Consider the following 21,787-nt stretch of genomic DNA (forward strand, 5'->3'; position numbering starts at 1 on the left):
GAACTTAATCTATGATGATAGAAACCAATATATATTTTACAAAGCTTGAATGATCCTGATATAGTATTATAAAATTCCTTAAAGATTGATAGTATTTTGACTTGAAGTTAGATTACTATTAGTTGCAAAAACAAGATTTAGTATCTTCTCTTGTAGTCATTTTTTCACATGTTTTTATAATTTCTGGTAATTATTGTTTCAGAAACACAACTGTATTTCATTTTTGTTTTAACTCTTATGTCTTTGTCCTTGTCTTTGTCATGGTTCTGTTTCTTATTGGAATGCTGCTCCAGCCTGGCACAGCTGCCGAGGATCACCTGCAATCTTTGTTACAAAAAAATGGTGCATTCCTGTTCTAGAAGTTACGTAGAGCAAAAAAAGTTTTCTTATATCAAACTGTTTATATTTCTTGACTATCTTGCTTTGAATGGCATGAAATTCCAGCATTCCCAGCCTTTTTATTTCAGTTAGATCTTCAGTTTGCAGAATACGTAGTCAGCAACCAAGGGGATGAGTTATGAGAATTTTATTTCCCAAATATCTGAAATATGTCAGATTGGGAAAAATTAATCCAAATGTAGGTTAATACTTCTACAGGTGATCTTGAAGGCCAAAAAATATTATGAGTTGCAGATCAAGCAATAGCCAATGCATCACTCTGAATCCTTTGCCAATTATAATTTACAGAATAACAAAGTGCACTTTTTTTTTACAGTTGGTGAAATTGCCAATGACAATCTGCTCTTTAACATAGCAAGAGAATATACATGCATCTGATGTGAAGAGAGCCAGGAACTCTGTCTGAATGACTGAATGAAAGCTTCCTTAACTCTTGTGCATTGCAAAGCCCCCCTTTCAAGACTTTCATAGAATATACAATTCTCTTTTAAGCTGTTTATCATTTTTAGATCTTTTTGATATTTAGGGAATAAAACTGTCACCAGCAACTAAAACTATAGGGAGGAGTAAGTAGATTTTTTTTTCCTTCTGGTGTGTTTTCTAACCAGAGTAGCAGCGTGAGTAATGGATTCTTTGTCATGTGTTTCATCAGTTCAAGGCTGAACTTTTTATTTTCTTAAAAAAATAATAGATATGGAAAAGAGTATGGATTTCTAGATTATTATGCTACAATTATTGTGGAAGATGTGGGGAAGAAGCACAATATGACTCAATAAGTCATAAGTCAATATGACTCAATAAGATCAATAAGTAAATTGGAAGGTTTCCAATTTTGATTTAAACCTCCCAGGCAGTTTATAAAGGGATTTCCTTAACATGCATTTTTTGGTTTGCTTTTGTTTTTAATTTGTGATCCAGACAATCATATGACATATAAAACTGTTCATAATCAAGTGAATTCTGTCTTGCTCTATTTTGTGGAAATAAATCATCAGTACATATGTTATGTTAATAAATATCTATTATGTTAATAAATATCTACTCTTCCTTTCTCCTATTGCCTTATACACTAACAGATATTAGATTGTAAGTGACTTGAGGAAAGGAAACTGCCTTGTTTGCTTATAAAATTCAGGCACCAAATACATGCATACTCCATGAAGGATAATAATATACAAGTAAACATGTACTTATATGGCTAATTAAAAGAAACCTGAGAGGTCATCTAATTTGCACGCTTTTACAACTGGTAACACATTTTGTCCTGCCAAGTGTATGACCATTCTTTTTTCTCTCTCCAAGGTAGACAATCAGTAAACCCTTGTGTCTGATTAAGATCCTGATGGGGTGATATTTGGTTAGGGTTAGTTATTGCTATCTTTCAGAGTCAATAGAATGTGTTAATATTTCCTGGAAACTCCTGGCAAATGCTACTCTTCTGGATTTCAGTACTACATTTAAGTCCCTTTGCTGCTGCCATGTCCTGAGTGTAGATGCATGTCCAGACTAATGATATGTTGCCTGGGAACTTACAATGCACTTCAAGTATTGTGATTTAGATAAAAAGAAGAACTTATATTGGTTATCAGTATACATTAGTGAAATGTCTTACAGCTTTTTTCATTGAATCTATTTTATATAGACTGCATGGCATTTTTAGCCAAAAGACATTTGTTTTCAGGCACATAGATTGTACAGTCTCTATTCCTGCTTATCTTTCCTTCCTTATATTTTCTCTTCTGATCCCTTTTTGTAAGTAAGTAAGCTGATTAATGCCAGAATAATAGTTTTTGTACTCCATGAAATTATTATTTTGTTTATTGCTTATTTATTAATTTAATTTCTATGATGCCCATTTTCTGATACAGCAATTCTGGGTTTACAATATAACATACCATATATGTTAGTGCAATGAGTATACAATATACAATGAGTAATAAACGTCAACAATGAATTGAAAATCGATCAGATACATACATCATCTTAAGTTGTCTTTCCTCATCCTGGATACATCTTCAAATTCATGGATTTTATATTGGAATCCATCTTGCTATGGAATTCCAGAAATTGGCAAATATGCATCCAAAGGGTAGCCAGCTTGGAGAAAGTTGTAATATATCTTATTTAGGTTTTGGAGTATTGCATGCAGGAATATAGCCATTGTGATTTGAAAACTGGTTTATAAATTAGCATATACAGACTCTGCTAAGTAAGCCTTATTATATAAATGATGTTTAGTCATGCCTGATGTTGTGCTATCCCAGACTTACTGTCTTAAAACTTTGGTTGTGTGTTAGATGCAAATATTATTTTTTTCACTTTAATGTCAAGTGTCACACCAGGCATGGCTGTGAATCAGTTCTCCAGAATGTAACCTAATATTCAGGAACTTGCTGCTTGGCAGAAGAACTCACAGATATGATTTGGCAATATTAGTATCTGTAGTACAGGCAAGAACGTAGCCATATATATGAAAAAAGAGAGACTTTCCTACTGCAGTGCATAAAATCAAACCCTTTATAGAGGTTCAGGGTTTAAATAGACTTGTGGCTGTTTCTTCTAAATTATATAGTCAACAAATACAACAAATTCTCTTGACAGCTTAACAACTTGATCTATAAAGGAGAATATTTATAGCTCAAGATTGAAATGAAGGGTCCTTGGTACTCCTTGAGCTTGGTTGTTTTCTTGCAGACGTTTCATTACCTAAACCAGGGCTTTCCAACCAGTGGTACGGGTACCACCTGTGGTACGTTGGCACCTAGCAGGTGGTATGCGACCATCCTAGAAAAGTGGTAGTGGGGGAGGGGAATGAGCTGAATTGGTGTCAGCACTGGACAAGCCTGAGCGAGAGACGGCTGGAGCAGCAGGGCTGTCAGGGATCAGCGAAAGCACCAGGATCAGCGCCAGGCTCCAGCTGAAGCTTGGCACTGATCCTGGCACTTTTGCTGAGCCCAGAAGAAGCGCCGATCAGCTGGAACGTTGCAGCATCTCCAGGGTCTTGTGATTTAGATTCAGATGCTTGGCAACTGATTCATATTTATGATGGTCACAGTCTCCCAGGGTCATGTGAAGTGACCACAACCTGCCGCAACCACCCAACAGATGGGGGGGAATAAAAACCAGACACCCCCCTGCCCCACCCCTGCTGCCAATCCTCAACAGAAATGCTCACAACAATGAAAACCTCGGACAGGAGGAAGAGCGCTGCCAGGCGGGTAGGCAGGTGTCTTGCTCGGCTGTGGCTTGGGGGGCACTTTTTTCAGTGCCATTGTAACTTCGAACAGTCACTAAGCGAACTGTTGTAAGTCGAGGACTATCTGTACTTCATCACCTTTTTTCCTTTTTTGGAGGGGGTAGGTCATCAAGTTTTTGACACCTTGCTAGGCGACTGGTGGTACTTGGATGTTGCCATATCCTAAAAATGGTACAATGGGTAAAAAGGTTGAAAAGCCCTGACCTAAACTAGGTAACATCATCCATGCTAGTAATGAAATGTCTGCAAGAAAACAACCAAGCTCAGAGAGCATCCCTCCTACATTTTCTATATTGATGGAATAATTCTCAACCATGGGAATTGATGTTTCCTACTTTACCAATCTTATTGGTCATGTCAGCTTATTTTCTGTTTTATCTTTTCTTTGATTCTGGTGGACTCATTTGCTTTTTTCCTATCTCCTTCTAATCAAGAGGGCTAGAGGGCTTTCATTTCCTCACTAGCAGGAACTAATGACATTTTCTCCCTTTCTACTTTTCTTTCTGACACTGGAGAGAAGGACGGGAGGGGGCATTTTCTTTTCTTTTTCTTTATCAGGAACTCCCCCATTCCAGAATCCTCTATCTCATCTATGAGTGGGAAGTTTCTTTTATTAACTACGGTATACAGATGTTTTCTTCCCCAAATTAATCTCCCTTCCCTTCTGAATCAGAACTTTGACAGGAACAAAATTGCACAGCTTGGATTGTGAGGATTGTGTTAGAAACAGCTTCGTGTAACCTGTGATCTGGAAAGAGTTGCCTGAGAAATGATGTAGTTAGATGTTTGCATCTCTTCCTAACAACCTCTATTATAGAATCTTCACTGGGAGCTGTCCGAGGTTCTGCCTTGCTTGACCTTATCTATGTATTGGTATTTTCTGTGGCCTAATTCCACAGGTTGTTCAACCACTGATCTAATTAAAGCTTTTGTCTTTCCCTGCAAAAACAGAATACTGCAGCAGTATTACACGCGAATATGTTCTCTAATTGAAATTGAAAGAAATATCATAATTATATTGTAGAGCTATATTATAGTTCAACACAGCATAGTAATATAATTTTCACTTTCCTGTAAATATATTTAATTTACAGTCCATTCACTCGCTCACTCACTCATATACACATTATTGCAACCAGGCTATTAAGTTATTTTTCAGATACTATCCAATGATTAGTTCTCTTCTATTGCAACTTCCTGCAGGAATGTGTGCATAGTGGGGATGTTACATTTGTGCTAAACTATGGATGTTTAAACAGAATACTGGATTTGGAATTATTGGCTAATCCTTTTATAGGTAATGAAGTGGGAATAGGGGATAGGTAACAAATCTTTTCTAGTGATAGTGGTGAGGGTTATTTTGTACAGTTGCTGCAGTATTCGTTGAATTTAGATCTCTTCTGCCACAGAGAGCACAATGTCTTTTGAATGGGCTCTTGAGCAAATAACTGTCTTAGCACAAGATTATGACACTTACGACAGCATGTACACTTAGATAATACACATTTTCAGGCTACCTACCCCACAATTGCTTGGGTCATTTTAGTGAATTTTGGAAGGGAAAAACTGCCAAATATCATTGATCCCCAGATAGCTAGCATTCAGTTAGTAGATGAAAACTATGTGCTTTGTTCTTAAGGCCAATATGTTTCTTATTGTGTGGTACATAGTTCTTATTAGAGGCAAAGGCTAAAGTGAATGAATAATGTAAAATTTAGAGGGTTATCTACAAGGGCCATTGCTTATGTTTCTTCTATGGTGATGTATTCACCTATACCAGACATGTCAAACACAAGGCCCGGGGGCCGGATCCGGCCCGCGAAGTGGTTTCATGCGGCCTGCGAAGCCATCCTGGAAACAGTGAGGGAACGGCCCCCGCTGCCTTGGCCCTGGCCCAGAGACCCTCCTTCTGCCAGAGACCCTCAGATCTGTCCCACTCCTGCCCAGGCCCCCATGGGCACCCTTGATGCGAACGATGTAGAGCTGGCCACGCCCAACCAGTAGGCCATACGCACTTTAGCCACACCCACCCAGTAGGCCGCGCCCACCCAGGCCACACCCACCTGGCCCCCCGAGGGCAACCGCAATGCTGATGCGGCCCTCAATGAAATTGAGTTTGACACCCCTGACCTATACGATGCATGCATATGCAAAGTTACAAAATCTACCTTCTAAAATCACTTGACTATTATTATTTCAATAGAAATATATAAACAATTCAGATGTTTATTTTAGCAAAAAAGAATTTGAAGTAGAAATGGTAGTGAAATGTTACTCTTTTTGAACTGTCATTTTGAATCAGACAAGTTGAAGACAAGTTGCTTTTGTGTATGTGGGGTAGAAGTATGGCTGCAATTTTAGGAAAAGATGACATCATTGTTTTTTATTTATGTAAAAATTAAACGATGTAACTTGTAGAGACAAAGTTTCTAAAATTGATTGTGGAGTTAACATAATGCTGATCATTTCATGTAAACATTAAGTAAAAGAATATGAAATTTTTAAAATCTCATTAAAATTTTGAAAAAGAAGTTAAAGATTTGACTAAATTTTATTTACTGGCAATTTTCATTAAAACTAATGTTATATTAAATATACATTGTACAATTTCACTATAAATAGAAAGTAATAGATTATGAATTAAATCAGTCTTATCTTTCTGCAGTTGGCAGAGCTGTCATACTGTGCTACAGTAGCTAAGAATTTTTATTGAGAATTGCTTAACAATGCCCTATTTTACCTCAGAAAACAAATACCCTATTTATACATATATATCAATGAGGTATGGATCCATATGAGCTATCTGTCCTTATGTTGCTGTTTGTGCCTATTATGTACTGTGGATCAGAAGAGGAAGAGAAATTCAGTGTTGGAACTGCAGTAACACTGGATTTTGTTATTCAGATTTTAGATCAATAATTTGGAGTTATAAGATAATAAACAGGTCAGGTGATATTAAAATGTACTTTGCTAAAATCTTATGTCAATTGCATAACAGCATACTTTTTATGGAATGCAAAGTCTCCCATTTATTGGCCAAAATCAATTTATCAGTTTTCATTATGATCCTTAAATTAGCCTGGAAATTCATTCCATTTCAGCTTTGAACAAATCGATTGTTGTCAAGTTAGTTTTAATGGGATCTTGTTTTCTTTGCTTTCATTTTGTTTTTACCATTTAATGAAAGATTTCTTATAAACATTAAAGGTGCACAGAGTGAAGCTTGATTCCTGGCTACATCTTGGAAAATAATAATAATATCCAAAGGGCTCTAGATATATGAAAATTTTGAATTTATTAGACTTGAATATCCTGTCTTTGCAAAAAACCACCCTACTAGGAACTACCTGTATGCACAGATGCTATCTTAGGTTCTTGGTTAGGACTTTAACTGTTAAGTTTTTATCAGACCTAGACTGTGAATCGAATTGAAGATTAACAACAACAACAACAATAATATATTAAGCTTGTATGCTAATGACTCTGGGCAGTTCTCAACAATCAAAAGAAATTACAACAAATCAGTAAAAACTTAAAATACGAAGATAAAAGGCAGCAAATATGATGAAGTGAGGAATATGTCCATTTTAAAGCAGGAAAATGCTTTTTCATTGCCGGCCGATGCCTTGGTGGAGGCTTGGGAGAGGGCCGCCACCGAGGCACTTGACCGGGTTGTACCCTTGCAACCCCTGACCCGGCGCAAATCCCGATGGGCTCCATGGTTTTCTGTGGAGCTACGGGAGATGAAGCGTCGGAGACGGAGTCTGGAGAGCTGTTGGAGATCCAGCCGGTCTGAATCTGACCGATTGCGAATAAGATCTTTTACTAGGTCTTATCTCGCGGCGATGAGGACGGCGAAGTCTAATTACTTTGCTGCCCTCATCGCGTCCGCAGATAATCACCTGGCCGCCCTGTTTAGGGTAACTGGTTCCCTCCTTTTTCAGGAGGTGAGGGAGGAGCCCTTGCAGGGGTGGGCCGAGGAGTTTAGCCAGAATCTGGAGGACAAAATCGCTCAGATTCGGACCGGTTTGGACTCTGACTGGGCAGAGTCTGACGGGGAGGAATGGAGCGGTCTTGAGAGTAGTACTATCTGGACTGAGTTTGATCCTGTGAACTCCCGAGGAGGTGGACAGGATTATGGGGAGGCTGAGCTCTACCACCTGTTTATTGGACCCGTGCCCCTTCTGGCTGGTTTATTCAGCTAGGGAGGAGACACGAGGCTGGTTCCAGGCAGTGATATCTGCTTCTTTGAGTGAGGGTGTCTTTCCCGCCGCCTTGAAGGAGTCGGTGGTGAGACCCCTTCTCAAGAAGCCTGCCCTGGACCCAGCTATTTTGAATAACTATCGTCCGGTCTCCAACCTTCGCTTTTTAGCGAAGGTTGTTGAGAGTGTGGTGGCGCATCAGCTTCCTCTGTTCCTGGAGGAAACTGATTATCTTGACCTGTACCAATTGGGTTTCAGGCCCAGGTGCAGCACGGAGATGGCATTGGTCGCGCTGATGAATGATCTCTGGCGGGCTCGGGACGGGTTGCTCCTCTGTCCTAGTCCTATTAGATCTCTCAGCGGCTTTTGATACCATCGACCATGGTATCCTGCTGCGACGTCTCGGGGTTGGGAGTGGGGGGCACTGTTTTACAGTGGTTCTCCTACCTCCTGGGCCATTCGCAGTCGGTGTTGACGGGAGGGCAGAGGTCCGCCCCAAGGTCTCTCGTTTGTGGAGTTCCTCAGGGGTCGGTCCTCTCTCCCCTCCTGTTCAATATCTATATGAAGCCGCTGGGTGAGATCATTCGTGGTTTTGGGGTGGAGTATCATCAGTACGCTGATGATACCCAACTTTTTCTTTCCACCCCAAACCAACTCAGTGATGCCCTCAACGTGATGTCCCATTGCCTGGAGGCGGTTCGGGTTTGGATGGCAAGAAACAATCCTGCCAAGACTGAGTGGCTGTGCGTACAGGCATCCTGAGTGAACCATTCTATTCCATCTTTAATGATGGGGGGGTGAGGTGTTACCCCCCGTTGATAGGGCTCGCAACTTGGGTGTCCTCCTGGATTTGTGGCTCAGTTTTGAAGATCATATAGGAGCCGTGACCAGGGGGGCCTTTGCCCAGGTTCGCCTGGTGTGCCAGTTGCGGCCCTATCTGGATCGAGATGCCTTGCGCACAGTCACTCATGCGCTCGTGACCTCCCGGTTAGACTATTGCAATGCTCTCTACATGGGGCTGCCCTTGAGGACCACTCGGAGGCTTCAGCTAGTGCAAAAAGCAGCCGCGCAAGTTGTGATGGGGGCTTCCCGATACTCCCATGTAACACCTCTGCTCCGTGAGCTGCATTGGCTTCCGGTTGCCCTCCGGGTGAGATTCAAGGTGCTGGTGATGACCTATAAAGCCCTAAATGGCGTGGGTCCAGGATATCTGAGGGAACACCTGCTGCCGGGAGGGAGGGCCTTCTCAGGGTGCCGCCGGCAAAAGACTGCCGGCGGGTAACACCCAGGGGTAGGGCCCCTGATCTTCGTTTGTTCCGCCGGGACCTGAAGACCTGGCTCTTTGAGCTTTCCAGCCAGGACGGAGAATTTTAATTTTAACTTATTGTAATTGGTTTTTAATTGGAGCTATAGGCGTTTTATATTTTACTCAAGGATAATTTAATTATTTTAATTGTTGTTAACTTTTTGTATTTGTAGTGTTATTTTAATTACCTTGTGAACCGCCCTGAGTCCCATGGGAGAAGGGCGGTATATAAGTTCAATAAATAATAATAATAATATTTGAGATTGTTTGTTTGTTTATTTTGCTCTCCACTCCAATCTATAAGCCTGGAGTTTTGTAATGATTTTTGTCCAAGTGCTAAATAAGTCTGACACCGTAGTTTTTTGCCACCTAACTTTCAACATCATAAAGCAAATATAGTTTCATCAAAAATATTTAATATTTTATGGCTTTTATTATGTTGCTATATATTTTGTATATACCCAGGATTTAATAATCAGGTTATAAAAATGAAATACAGCAGTATGATTGAGTTTGCTAAAATCTTCCTGTTTTTCTATGTGCTTAAGATTTGTTATACTGTTTTTTGGAATATTTCCAACAAAATTATGGAATAATTGTTAAGCACACATTTATTTTTCACATAAACTATTGCTTAATTTATTTGAGAACATTTATATTTCATTGCGCATTCTTTTGTTTGAATTTCTTTTGTTTTTATGACATTTTGACATCCCTTGCATAGACCATGCATATTAATACAATTCTATTTACTTGTAGGTGGCTCTAACCAAGAGAGCTGATCCAGCTGAACTGAAAACAATATTTTTGAAGGTATGTTAAAAGTAAATATTGTTATCCTTTAAAGCTTGAATTTTTTATTTCTTTGCTCTTACTTTATTATTCAACTTTTGGAGTGTTCTAACCATTTAATCATTCACTGTATTATTACCATGGTATACTTAAATACCATTATAAAAAAGGAACACATCTCCAAGAAATCAAATGAATGATTATTGTATAAATGTAGAGAAATGTTAGCATTTTGAAATTAAAATGTCTCTTTGACCCTACTCTACTCACCCACTTCTGCAAATAGAATTGATTATTCAATGTTCCTTACCCAGAACAGGGAGGATTTCTTTAGAAGATCAGAAGATTAGAATTCTATTTGTAGCTATTTTAATTATGTTTCCCCATCTTTCCTAAATTTTTGGATTAGGTGTGGCAGTGGTTAAAGCTAAAAGCTAATGTTAAAGCTCATCCTATTTGTTCAGAAAAAAATTAAAAATAGGGTAAATATGATATTTGATACTAATGCCAGTGTTACTTTACATATATGCTAATTATTATTCAATGCTCAGGGTGCAAAAATGTGTACTGCTGCAAGTAGTGCTTTGCTTTACATTGCTATCCTATAGCATGGGCAAATGAAATTATTTTTAAAAACAATTGACAAAATTGTGAAAGAATGTTTCTCTTTAGATTTGGAAAGAAAAACGGCATGTACCAAAGTGATGGGGAAAAGTCTCTCTCCACTTTGCCTGTTTTTATCATGCAAGATATATTTTACGATCTATTAAATTTTCAAACCCTGCCATGTTTATTTCTTATGATTTTCTCAGTTTCCTTGAAAATAGTTTTTAGAACTCAAAATAATTAAAATCTAAATAATTTGTCACGGTGTTGTCTTTCTTGTTGCTGTTGCATTTTCTTTGGTAAAGAAATAAATGCAGCAACAAAAAAGGAATAAATTAATCCTGTAAAGATTAATGCTGATAATTTGATAATTTAAACATTAATTTCCAGCATTAATTGGAAATGCCTCTGAGCTTATTAATAAGAATGATCATTTGAAAGTTGATTTGCGTATATACGTCTGTGTATATGAGCGAGAATGCTTCATGTTGGGAAATGCATATCTGACCAGAGAGATCTATGGTTTAATACCTTATTTCAAGATTACCATAATAGCGTTTATATGATACATCCCTTGAAAAATGTTGAGAAGCTGTAGATAATTCTACAGCCCCAAATTTCAGAAAACATTATGGATTTCCTGTTTGATTTAGAGCCAATTTAAGGGGCTGGTTCTGCCTGTAAAAGGCCTGAGAAAAATATATCTGACCAACTGGCTTCTTAATTTTGTTACTAAGTGCAAATTATATTGACTATTAAGTGCAACTTATATTGATAAATTATATTTCATTTCTGACATAGACACCTTTTAATTAAAGGACTGTCTGGTTAATATATTGTGCATTTTAAATATTTTTAAAGTTTTGTGTAATTATTCTTTATGTTTTTAATGATTTCATTACCTTGAAATTGAATGGAACAATTAAAAATATAGTAAAGAAATAAGAGAACCAGTGTGGTGTAGTGATCAGACACAGGCTAGCAACCAGGAGACCATGGGTTCCAGTCCTTCCTTTAGCATGAAGTAAGCTGGGCCTCTCTCAGCTCTTCCACTTCCAAAAACCCTTGCCAAGAAAACTGTAGGGGCTATTCAGGTTTCTGATTTATGTATTTAGCAATGGGATGGTTTTGTTGTACATTAAACATGTATTACCTCAAGTAATATCATTAATCAATGTGTTATTCTGTGTTGTCAGCACTAACAAGGACCTTTCAGGTTACAAGCAAATTACTTGCATATAAAATACAGGCCAGTAAAGTCTGAATATTGTGAAAAACAGCATATAGTTTTTTCTACTTGGCACTAGCTTCCCAAGCTTAGGAAGGCCCTGGTCCCTAATTCACTAGTCCTGTGGCCGAATTCAGATGTTTCTGGTTGGTTCATTTAACTGTAAATTGTTTTCTCCTTGAATATATGAACAGTCCTAACCGTGATTAGTGGAATCAAAATGTTTTTAAACTATAGTTTTATGAAACTGGGTTTTCTCATTTATTATTACTATATAAAGCTAAATTTCAACCTACTAAACTTCAATTGGCTTTAAAAAGAAGTGGAAATAGTCAAGTTTTCATTGCCAGTGTTTAATCATGATTTTTTTTAAAGGAAACCATATTTATAAATAAGAAAAATAAGAGAGAGAGAGAGAGAGAGAGAGAGGCGCCAAAATAACAAATGTTACAATTGTACCTCTTGCATCATTTCATGTGTTAGTTAAACACATAGCAATCAGTTTGATAGTTGCATATTTTTTAATTTGGAATTCTTTGGAATGAATGTGTGTGTGTGTATGTCACAAGTGTGACATGCACATACATTCACAGGAGACAGGAAAAGCTCCATGTCTACTTCTAGCTGGAGATGGGACCCTTGGCTGACCAGATACATACACACATATGTATGTATGTGTGTGTGTGTGTGTGTATATATATATATATATATATATATATATATATATATATATATATATATATATATATATATATATATATATATATATATATATATATATATATATATATATATATATATATATATATATATATATATATATATATATATATATATATATATATATATATATGTATTCCACAGTACTGCAAAGGCTTAAATAGGTTTCAACTTGTTAATGCCTGAGTATTTAAAATATGTGATTATCCAGGGTGAATTTTGAAGGAACTTACCAAAAAAGCCATTAGGCATTATTGTGCAATATCACATTCTCTGTAGGTATAATTACGAAAGTGGAAGAAAAATACCTGACTACAGAACCACTTTTTTGAATGTCTTTATTCCCAAACTAACAGAACTGATGTTTTTTCCCCCTTTCCTCTTTTGTCATGATAATTTTCCAGAGTAACTCTACTTCTTGTAACTCTCCTACCATAACCTAAGAGATTAGACTTCAGTCAAAATGAACAAGCTGACATTTTCAAGGTCATTTTCTATATGTAGTGTGGGGGTACGTGATTGGATTTCAAATACACAAGAATAAATCACAGTGGGTAGAAGCAGAGGGACATCGAAACCTTGTGCTGCTTTCTATTATTGAATGTCTTAGCAGGGGGCCTAGCTTGAAAAAAAAAAGAAATGTAGAAGTGCAGAATGGCAGACTTATTTGATTTGTTTCTTGATAACTGTCTTGTTAAAAAGTTTTCAAGCCTTAGCTTTAGAAAGATTCTCCTATAAACGACTACGTACATTGGAATCGATTGGTCTGTGTGTGGGTTATAAAGTACTGCCTGTTCACTTTCAGTAGACAAGATATCACCCAATAAACAAGCATGTGGTTTTACATTTCTGCCATGTTCTAAGTTAGTTTTAATTGTGTGTGCGGTTTTTACAATATATATATTCTTATAACTTTTATTAGATACATAAATGGCTAATAGTAAATTATAGGAAACTTAACAACTTATTTCTAAAATATTACTTAAAATTCAGTAAAAAAAAGAGAATTTGTCTTAAATTATAAAAGTGCACTGTTGTTAGATGTTTGGGTTTTGTATTTTTCTGTTTTGTTTTTACCTTTCTCCAACAATTGCCTGAAAGAAATTGTCTGTATATGTCTTAAATCGACAAAATTATGTCCTCTCTTCCCTCTCTGAGGGAAGCCAGGTTGCATGTATGAGCAGATGTAAAGATGGTTAGGCACAATTCTGGCTTGATATACTAACTAGGCAATGGCATGTGCAATATAAAACAATATCTGATCCGTTGAATTTTGCTTGGAATTATAATAGATACCTAGCTTGTTACTTGATATGGATAGTGTACTGTGCAGAATTGTGGTAAACATTATCAGGCCATCTCAAAAATACATATACTACATGACTTAGCAATGTGCCTTTTCTGTTCAGAATTTTTTGCTTGCTGTGAAACATCTTTTCAAGTTGACATGTAGTGACAAATATGTTTATGTAATTTATTTACAATGCATTTAAATGTCTTTTCACCCACACCCAAGAGGTTTATAATATTGCAATATGTATGTGTAAACTTAGCATTTTAATGGACTTCCTTATGTTATCAGCATTTTATTGATTAGACTGTTTGCTGAATGCAGCTTTCAAAAGTACATAGCAGTGATAAGAAATGGACCACCTTTTCCAATAATTTCTAAAAAGCATTGTTGTGATCCAGAAAACTATTTAAAAAGTACTCAGGCCCAGTTGATTTTTTTATATTAAAAAGTTCCCTCTTTTTAATTGAATATATCCTGTGTTTCCTTTTTGCTTCACAGAAGTTTCATTTATTATGGATTAGGGAACTGGGATATGGTAAAGAAATTGGAATCCTGGGATTGAGATAGCAACCTTTGCTATGGTTCCTAACCTATCTGCTTTAAAGATTTTCCCAATGGTTACAGTGCATTCAGAGCCAGAATGCTAGAATTGAAGTCTAGCTCAAACTTTAAAAAAGAAGTGAAAAATAAATATAATATAATTTCAAATAAGCAAAAAATTGATAATCTAAGTCTGCAAAGTCAAAAATAAGTTTTCAGTTAACCATGTTAAGGAGTGAAGAAACAGGGCAGTTTATTAACTAGTCAATCATTTCATAAATTATAGTACACATTCAACATTTTGAGAAGGAACTATTGCCATATCATGTAGTACTGAAATGTTTATTTGGTAGTGCAGTATATTTTAGGAACCCTTAATCTTTGATCCATTGGCTCTTTGTCTTATTTCAATGAAGCCCTTAATTCAAAGCTTAAAGAGTGCATATCTGTACCTACTACAATCATGCTGTCTTAAAAACATAGAGGTGCACATGTGGTTTTTTTTTTACTATTTTCTCTTTGCATTTTTCCTTTTTTGAAATCACATTCTCTAGATGGCCGTAGGAGAATGAAATACCAAATATATTGTGTTCCTTCCACCCTTCCTGTATAATATATATGATTTCTTGGGTTTAGGCCAGAATAACATATTGAGGGCATTTTTATTACTGTTGCTCACTTTGCTTTCTTCCTTTCAGGAATAATTTCAGTCTTCAAAATTCAGCTTTTATTTCCCTTTCTTTTCTATTTATACTCCCAAGAGGTGGACATTTGGGGTAAAAAGAAGAGAGAATCTGAAAAATGTTGTCACAGTCATCAGTACTAATGTTTTACATATGGCTGTTAAGTACAGATGCATATGAATTGGCACAAACATGTTTTCTTAAGTGTGTATGAGAGAAAGATAAAATATTTCATATTTCACAAATTGTTCTGCTGGCATGTTGGTGTTATTAAGTGAAAGATTTGTCAGCATGAAAGATTCAGAAAATATATTCAGCTCAGGTAGCCTTATAAACCAAGATATGGATCAGCCTTTATCTAACTTTTCTTTTAATTCTTTATCTGGCATGCCATCTGGCATGAATGGCTGAGATTTCTAGCAGATGATATTTATCTATTTGGAGGAAAGCAAACCAGGAAGCTGGTTTGAATGATCAGAAACAATTCATTAATCAATTGTTTTTCCCAGCTTCTTTTCTGAAAAAAAAAACTTTCTTAGTTCTAGTCTCTCAGCAGAATATGATTCATATTTACCTTCCAGATATGATTGATGTAGTATTATGTTAGGAATTAAGAGTTTAATTGACCTGGATTTTTGGTTTTGATTGATTATTGATTGGGATTTTTGTAATTAACTTTATGTTGAATCTGTTATGAATTCACATTCAATGTAGTAGTAGCAGAGAGTACTACTGTATGAAGTTATAGCATAATTTCACATTTTATAGTAATAAGAAAATGATAATTTTTGTTATTCCAATTTTATTTCAAATCAAAGATTTTTCAAATTGCAGGTTTTTATTCCAATTTGAAAAGTACGTGTTTACCACACATTGTCAATTGGTTGTCATTGCTAATTATAATTAGCAATAAGTATGAAAAAAAGGTTTTTTTATGTGTTTGTGTATATCTGGCCGATCTGTCCGGTTTCTTTTTTGGTTTCATATACGGTGATCTGCCTGTAATTATTACATCTCATATAATCAGGTAAGTTACTTTCATACTTAATAATTTAAGATTCAAATTTTCTCCCTCTTCTATTTTAACAGTATGCAAGCGTTGAAAAAAATGGTGAATTTTACATGTCTCCCAATGATTTTGTCACACGATTCCTGAAGATAATAGGAGATGGGGTGCCCAATCCCAATACAGTCCAACTGCTGGGAGGTGTAGTAGATCAGACTAAAGATGGGTATGTATGTCATCATTTATCTAAATTACTTGTTTGATACTAATATTTGAATGTTCAGAGAATAAACAAAAGATATTTTGCTTTTCATTTAAAGGTACAATATGTGAAAATAAAATAATGTGCCATCATAAGGCATTGCTTTTAGGAAGGATTGATTTCTCGCTGAATAATGTGCACAAAAAAGAGAATAGACCTTAAAATGGTTTGCAGATCTAAACAATCCTCAGGTTGCATTTAATTTCTGGTGCCTGCATAAATATAGCTAAATTGTTTTTGTGGCAACTATATAGAAAAGATTTGCCGATGGTTTCCTATGTAAGGTTTCCTGTGTACATTTATATGTAAGGGTGTATATAAATATGTATATATTTCGTATGTTTATATGTGTGTTATGTATGTGTACACTTTTGAGAGCAGGTAACAGAATTTCATTTTTAATTGTGCCAGTGTGCTCACAGTAAAAAATGATGATAAAGGTTATCTTAAAAATCTTAATCTATGTAATGTTGTTAGCTTTTCCGTCTAACCTACTGCCTTGGTGTTCTGCTGGTCTTCCATTCAAATCAAGTTTCACCCTGCTTAGCTTTTTTAATATCTGTCAAGGGTAGAAGCTACCAGCTGCTATAGCTTTATATATAAGTGGCAAATATATTAGAGAATAAAGAAATGTGCTGTGTTGTATAGCATTTACAATGCAGTAATTTTGGTCTGTGACCTTAATAAATACCTGACTGACAAAATAGTTTAACTGAAAGAGCCATAATCAGAAATAAAACTTTCTCAATGATTGTGCTTAATTGACAAATTGACAGATACGCCTCCTAAGAGGAAAAATGAAAATAACAGTTCAGCCTTTTATATTCTTAATTAATAAATCACAGGAAAAATATGACAAAAGCACAGGAAAATGCTATCACAATTTCATGCATGCGGACTCATCCAATTTTCTAATATTTCATGGGTAATTCAGCTTTGTATAGGGCAAGAATGTATTTGCCTGACTGTTTCTATGCTAACTGAAGCTTTGGTAAGTTTACTTCCAGGGTGGGAGTTAGGAGACTTTGTAAAGTTGTTTTTACCGCCCATTGATAAGCTGTAAAGAAATGCTTTCTTACAATTGCATTCTTAGAAATCCAACTGTTTTCTTCTAAGAATTTTTTTACTATAATTAAATTCTGCTCAATAAAATACACAGTTTCTGCCAATCATTGCTAAGATTCCAGCAAGTAATAAAAATGCTATATGGCTTTTATCTTTAGGAAATGTAAACAATTCAAAATATGTTTTGAAATGCCAGTTTTTCCCATTATTGATTTATCTAATTTACCATTTTTCAGAAGTTGTTTATGTAGTGCTGAAATATTAAATAATAAGCATAGCTTAGCCTGTGTCCCATTATGCTATTAAGAGTACACAGTGATTGTAGTTTGAACCATTCTAGCTTTTGATTTTTTTAATGTAATGATGAGAATAATTAGTAGCATTGCTAGACATGCAGAATAATGGGCATGGGTATGCATGTATAGGGAAATAACAGAATAATTTTCAGACACGAATGGCTTGTTTTTGTTGTTGTTGTACATATGTTAACAGCAGTTAAGCAATTAAGGCAGTATTGAAATATTTAGTTATAAAGAAGAAAGCCCACTGTAGTTAGTGGGACTTACTGATGGGTTGACGTGTAGAAGAGTGTATTGTAAATGTACTTTTACTTTTAAATGTGATTGAGGATAAGACAGATATAAGAGTGACAGGCTTTGAATAATTTGCCACAAATGTACTTACCTGCTTGAGATTTCACCCTGGTGTTTTCAATTTTACACATAACAAACTGGCACTGAGAGATTCCATTATATCTCATAGTATGGTATGATATGCTATCCTGCTATTTCAAATTTCTGTGTACTTTTGCATCTGATAGCTTTTTTCAGGTACCGAAGTTGGGTGTAATGATTTATAAATTCACCTTGCTTGTTGTAATATAGTCACTGCATATCTTCTCTACACATTTATATTAGTCTTTTCCTAACTAATTTCTTTCCAAGTTCACTGAGACTATATAACTCCTATAATTGTCATACTGTCCATTGTTGTTGAATTGTTGTATTGTTATAAACTAGCCATATCATAGTACAATGAGTTGACATTTAGAGTGTCAACTATATCAGAATGGGGATGACTGATATAAATCAGATGGAAGATGTTTAATTGTCTGGACTTTTCCTGAAGAAGTTTGAATGAGAGCTTTAATATACACAAAAATTTCAGTAGATTTGAAAATTTGAAAATTTGAAAAATTTGAAAAAATTTTTCAAAGTGCTGGTGATGACCTATAAAGCCCTAAATGGCTTGGGTCCAGGATATTTGAGGGAACACCTGCTGCCAGCATCAAGTTCCCTTTGTCCAGTGCGCTCGCAGAGGGAGGGTCTTCTCAGGGTGCCGCCGGTAAAAGATTGCTGGCGGATAACACCCAGGGAGAGGGCCTTTTCTGTGGGTGCGCCTACTATCTGGAACCAGCTGCCCATGGAGCTCAGGACTGCCCCTGACCTACGCTCATTCCGCCGGGACCTGAAGACTTGGCTCTTTGAGCTCTCTGACCCAGGCTGAGAATTTTAACTGGGGTTTTATTTTCAGGGATAATTTAATCTTTTAATTCTCTTTTAACTTTGTATTTTATATTGATATGATTTTAAAATACCCTGTAAACCGCCCTGAGTCCTTCAGGAAAGGGCGGTATATAAATCTAATAAAATCTAAAATCTAAATCTAAATGTAGTGCCTACAAATGATTCTTGCAATCTGTATGTTCTGTAAGTCATCACGTTATGTAAATTCTCAAGAATATCTAAGAATAGATCATTAGTAGTATTATTAGGAATAGTACTACGAATAGTACTTAAATGACAATTTAGACAATTGAAAGATTGATGTATAAAAAATTGGTTTCTTCACCAAGTTAGGTATCCTCCAGCTCCATATTCCTATGATCCTCTGCCTCTATTCTTAAGGGACTGCAGGTATTTTTAAGTCCAGGTACAGTAGCCCTGAACGGAGTAAGGTTTTGCCTATGAGTTAACGCTCTCAAAACAGTGCTGTCAGAGGAGTAGGCAGTTGGACACTTTTTTCATACTTTCTCCCTTCCACTATTACTCAGCTAGCCACAATCTGTTTATACTTTATGCCATAGTTTGTAGTAGCATATTCTCTCTTTACTTTTCACATGAAAAGCTGTAAAGTTTAACCTTGTTTTTGGTCGTCCTATCTATCCTGGGATCCAGATGTCATGATGGAAATCCATATTTGAAATTTCTGTTCTAAAACTGGGGAAATATTATTTTTCTGTTCTAAAACAGAGAAATATTTTCTAGTTCTGTAAAGCCCACTTTTCTGCAATAAAACATGTCATTTCTACTTCAGATATGTAACTAAAAGATGCTTTAAATCAAAACAGAATTTCCTCAGTAGTGACAGTGGAAAAGGTAGGGATAGTTATATGCTGAAAATTGATTTGGGCAACAACCTTTGGAATGGATAACAGTAACTATTTTATCTATATTAGTCAGTTTGTCAACAAAAAAAAATAGTATCCTAACCCAGCTGTGTGCCGAATGGTTGTTGTAGTTAGCTTTTATTTCTGTTTAATTTTTATTTGCAATCTTAGTATCTTTTGACCAAGAGATTTTTTTCTCTTTTGCTAAAAGGAATATTACTAATAAAACATCTGACTTACATGGAACTTTATACTTGGTTTACAATTTGCCAAATTCTTCTTTAGTTTTGCATCATCAAAATACTGGTCATTAGGATTTTCTCAGTCAGGCTTTTAAGTTAGGTAAGCTGTAGCTTATGTCGTCAAAATTATTCTTAAATTGTAAATTGAAGTTCATGTTAATATGTACTGTTTAATGAAACCTAATGATATTCAATGAAGGTTGTGCTAAGCTACAGAAAAAGCTTGTTACCTAGGCAACTGGCCTTATGGAGTATGGAGCTCACAACATATGGCTGTGTAGCATGCATTATTTCAGCATCTTTAACCATTAGGAACCACATGTGTAATTGTGAAAAATTACTACTCAGTTACTGTATTGTGTGGTCATAATAGAAGTAAATGAGTACGTCATTGTTGCCGGAGTAGATCTGTTGGGAATCACTTGCAGGCCAGTCTATTTAAGGAGCAAAAATACAATAAGAAGAAAATAGCTGGTTTAATTAACATGTAAAAATTGGGTTAATTTGAATTCAGCTGGCACACAGATATTCATGTAGTGGTCTGGATTGAATTTTGCTAATATAGACTTTCTGTGTTTTCAGTAAAAATTGCTAATTATTTTATTTTAAAGATAGTACCACTTAAATTAATAAATTCTGATCTGTAATAAAATGGCTGTACCACAGCAATTTATTTGAAACAAATGTATAGCAAGCAGTGAAAGGATTGTGTAGTGTTCTTTGAAAACATGCTTTGCTGGGATGTGCTATTTGTGAGTTACATTCTATTTCAACAGAACTCTTCTGTGAGTTGAAGTAAGTTCTAGTTTACAAGATGCTATATTATAAATCACAGTAACTGAGCATTAGCATGATAAGGAAGGTGTTATAAGAGTAAGAAAAGAGTTCTAAAATGATAGCTCAGGATCCCTGTGGAGATTGTAAGCAATCAGTAGAGGTCCAGTTTTTTTTTGTTTTTTTAAAAAAACACCTGTGCAAGCAGTTTAGCAGCACTATAAAACTGACTCAGTTCCTCATTTGGTCTGTGCAAGGTATAATCATTATGTGACAAATGTTAAGAATCCCTGGAACATATAGATTAAAATGATTGAAAGTGGTATGGTCTTGTCTGCTTACCCATGAAATCACAATTTTTATTTTGAGAGGAGGTCACAGAAATGATCCCTTATCATTTTAGGGATTATAGTACTTCAGAGTTTGTGAACTACCAGATTAAGACATTGGACTAAGACTGGAAAGATTAGGGTTCAAGTCCACTCATGGCCAGAAAACCTCATTGGGTAAACTGTCAGTGAAACCTCACAGGGATCTTTTGGGGATTAAATGAAGGGACATAAATTGCCTAGGGCTACTGAAAAAAGGCAGGCTGTATGTTTAATGAGATAAATAGTCCATCCTGGTCTTCTGGAAACTCTTGAATAATGAGTTCCTTTGCGGGCCTATGTTAAATAATAAGATGCCCACTTTGAATGTTTCTTTGATGTTTATGATGTTACAATGATTATATCTTAGTTCCTAGTGACATTTTAGTTAAATGTTTATGTGCTTTTGATTACTGTGAACATTTGCAGGATATACAAGTATGACAAATAAAATTTTTAATATTTTTATTTGAAAATACTAATGGAAACATGGTAAAATGCATGTTGTCATAGGAAAATATACTCTTATTAAACAATTCTAACCAGTTTTCATTAATTTTATGTTTCCCAATGTTGGATGAAAGAGGACATGATGGCTCAGCAGTTAAAGACACCGAGCTTGTTAGCTGGAAAACTGACAACCCGGGTTCTAAAC

At 35.8% G+C, this 21,787-nt stretch overlaps 1 protein-coding gene across 1 annotated transcript in view; it reads left to right on the plus strand.

Annotated features, from left to right (window-relative positions):
- SLC25A13 (solute carrier family 25 member 13) overlaps positions 1–21,787 on the plus strand; it is a 156,907-nt gene that overhangs the window by 20,005 nt on the left and 115,115 nt on the right. Inside the window, exons 2-3 of the mRNA XM_081343773.1 lie at positions 9,923–9,976; positions 16,116–16,258. Coding sequence (XP_081199899.1) covers positions 9,923–9,976; positions 16,116–16,258 — 197 coding nt within the window. The remainder of the gene's footprint in view (positions 1–9,922; positions 9,977–16,115; positions 16,259–21,787) is intronic.

Source organism: Vipera berus (genome assembly GCF_964194415.1).
Source record: "Vipera berus genome assembly, chromosome: Z".
NCBI lineage: Eukaryota > Metazoa > Chordata > Lepidosauria > Squamata > Viperidae > Vipera > Vipera berus.